Source organism: Monopterus albus, unplaced genomic scaffold (genome assembly GCF_001952655.1).
Source record: "Monopterus albus unplaced genomic scaffold, M_albus_1.0 scaffold1.1, whole genome shotgun sequence".
Classification (NCBI taxonomy): Eukaryota; Metazoa; Chordata; class Actinopteri; order Synbranchiformes; family Synbranchidae; genus Monopterus; species Monopterus albus.
This window is the reverse complement of record NW_018127881.1, coordinates 5373154-5376413: the sequence shown is the minus strand read 5'-3', so window position 1 is coordinate 5376413 and position 3260 is coordinate 5373154. Positions and strand designations below refer to the sequence as shown.

Below are 3260 nucleotides of genomic sequence, written 5' to 3'. Positions count from 1 at the left end.
CCAAAAGTATTGTTTAATATCTCAAATGCCATTGTGCATGTGTGTGTGAGAGAGAAAAAGAAATAGAAAACAGAGAAGATATCTGATGTTAAAACACTCGAGGCTTCAGCTTCTTTCTAGAATAAACCAGGAAACAGGCGATGTAATTTATACAGGCTACTCTCTGTTTTGTGTTACCTGTGTCTTGAAGCTACCAAGTGGAGAGTCACTCCAAATTTAATCAAAACCAAATCCCCCATCATGACTTACCGATGATTAACAGTACTGAGGGTCATAGCAGTTAAGAGGAAGCAAACAGCTGCTTGTATTGGAAATGGTTTCACCAGCAGCACTGTCATGTAAAAGAAAATAAGGAGTGGCACAATGCTTTTTGGTGACACCAAATGTAGTGTTGCACCGGATGGAGCAGCTCAGCAACTGTACTTTTTTTTTGCATCAGCGGAAATAAAACACTTAAAATTACGAGAACACAGTATACACCTCACCTCTCCTCAGCTTTCCACAGTAACTGAGGAGGACCGCGAAAAAACAGGAAACTACATAACGGGGCAATGGCCTTCAAAATAAAAGCTTCTGACCAACAAAATCATTCAAGGCAACACATCTATGCAAAAATATTGAACAATATGACATGAAACAAAGAACTGAATGCATTACATGAAGATCTTAACAATAGAAGTGGACATTAACACCCCAAAATAAAATAATATGCACTGTAAGGTTTTGAGAACGTTCACACTGCATATTCATCTGCTACAACAGCACAAACGAAACTTTTTGCAGCACAAACGGATGAGGGTGGGGGGCCAACTTCACGCACGTGTAGTTAACAATAGTTAGTGTGTTGTGCACAAGCTGCAAACACAGAAGGGCTAGAGTAATTCAATCTGTATACTCAGTTTGCGGCATTAAACTTTATATACTTAACATGGACACCGCAAATGTTGTAGATCGAACATAGCTGTATATATCTTCCAGATTTTACGGTATAAGGCAGCTAACGTAATGCACATGGCGTAATGGCGTCATACAGACGTAAAGGGACGTTTTACACATCGGATTCTGGATGTTTATTGTTTGAGCCAGGGCTGCGGTCAACGGCAGGTAAGAAAATAAAATAAATTAGCTTGTTGTCATGTCACTTAATGTACCCTGTCATCTGTATATTTGTCAAGAGACAGATAACATAATTTACCTAGATTTGTCCGAATGAGACACGCTTGAAAAACTACCCAGTTCGCGTTAAGGTAATGGGCAAGTCAGCATGCTAACGTTAGCAGATGATACATGCTCGTTACTGTAAACGCTTGTTAAATTGTGCATGAGTCCCGAAGTATGTTCCTTTTGTGTAGTTTCAGGATAAATGTCACTAGCGCTTGTGCATTTATCGAATTCAGTCACTGTTGGCTAAACATAATGCTATATTTTTTTGCTTGGCAGGGTATTTTTAGCTTAGCCCATTATCTGATTTGCTGTTGAGTGAACTCAGCAGCGTTAATGTTGTTGGCAGAACAAAGAACACAAAACAAAGCACTGGCTGTCAGGTGTTTCGCTTAACTGCTGCTCATCGTCAGAAGTTTAATTGTTGTGGTAGAACTATTTAGAAAGCAGTATTACAGTATATCGGCCAGCACAATACCGGTAGGGTTTTTGACATCCTGATGCAAGCTAACATAGCTTATTGCTACTTAGCTAACGTAAAATGACACCAAGTGAGTGAAGTCTTCTGAATCAGCAGCTCGAACAAGGAGCATTACGGAGTAATGTTATGTACCCATCTGCTGTGAACCAGTAAAACAATATTTAATTAATTTCAAAGTCGTTAAACGCCTGATGTACTAGTTACAGATAAGGGGCAACTCGACTTTTCATAATCTAGCTATATAGTTATGAAAAGGAGGTAACTATTACTTTTTGTTATTGTGTAGTTTCATACTGTAAACCCAGTTTGTGCCCACCCCCTCTACTTTTCCAATTTCTTTTATAGATATTTTACAATTTATCAGTCTTGTATAACAATGCAGAGCCATTAAACACTGTACAGTGAACCCCAGCAGTGAATTTAATACCTGCAGTAAATTTGTGTACACCTAGTTTTTTGTATGTTAAAGTTTGAACAGGTTATTTCCTTGGTATATTGCAATATATCAGATGATTATCCTTAGCCTATACTTTTAGGAACTTGTTACAGAATAGTACATCTGTATCATATAGATTTGTTTTACTTCAATGTCATACATACTTACAAGGTGTCTATGAAGCCTGTCATTTAAGGATAGCTCTGAGCCTGTAATAAGCCAGTGGTGGAATGTCATGTGAGAGTCTGGTGACAGCCAAACAGAAGTCTTTGTGCACAATGAGCTTGTTGGATTGCGTGTCTTTGTTTTGGTGGTAACCAGAGTGCTGAAAGCAGTCTCTGTCGTGGTGTTTTAAAGAGGTGTTGATTCAGCATTTTGATGTTTGTGGTGCTGTTGAACTGTATTGTTATACTGACAGGTGTTTCTATTATTTCTATTATTCCAGTGTCAGTTAATATTATATAAATATTATAAAGCTTTGAGTTAGTTTGCAGTTGTCCTTTCATTAATTGCTGCTGCTTCTTAAATAGCCTCACAGGTATTAGGTAGTGTGCAAATAACAGCAATACAGAGACCATCTTCAATTTTGTGCTCCTTTGAATAAGTCAGTCTGTGTGCCATCAGCATAAGTTTTATTTGTTTTAAAATGTTTAAAAATCCTTTCAGTATACTTCCCAGACAGCTTTTTAAAATGTTTTATTACATTTAGTCTGTTTTGTTGCACTCAAGACTCTTGAATCACCAAATTAATTGATAAACAGTAAAAGCTACTGTTGAGCATCAGAATGGTTTGATTTGATTTTGATTTGATTTATTCTTTCAAGCATGTAAAGACAGTTGATATGTCAACACACATAATTTTACACATATCCAACAAATGCTAATCCAATATCAATTTGCTTATACCTAGTACATGCTTGAATGGAGTAGGAAGAAGTCAGACTTATCTAGTCCTACCCCATGACATCATCTTACCATCATTGGTTTGCAAGCAGTAAATAATTCTCTTCTACAACACACAAGTATTATACTAAAAAATTATAACAGTGTTAACATTCTTGCATAATTACATTCTTAAATAATTATCTTCTACACCACACAATTAATATACTAAAGAATTATTACAATGTGTTAACATTCATACACCACACCCACAATGTTCCATCTAATTAATCATTGAGC

At 36.7% G+C, this 3260-nt stretch overlaps 1 protein-coding gene across 2 annotated transcripts in view; it reads left to right on the top strand.

Annotated features, from left to right (window-relative positions):
* Positions 1 to 3260, top strand: part of yod1 (YOD1 deubiquitinase) — a 15924-nt gene that overhangs the window by 3768 nt on the left and 8896 nt on the right. The window contains exon 1 of one of the 2 annotated variants that reach the window (XM_020593544.1): positions 800 to 1104. The exons of the other annotated variant lie outside the window; for it this stretch is intronic. Within the exon in view, the coding sequence (XP_020449200.1) occupies positions 1020 to 1104 (85 nt within the window). The 5' untranslated portion in view covers positions 800 to 1019. Of the gene's footprint in view, positions 1 to 799; positions 1105 to 3260 lie in introns of those variants that run through there. 2 annotated transcript variants of the gene reach the window in all.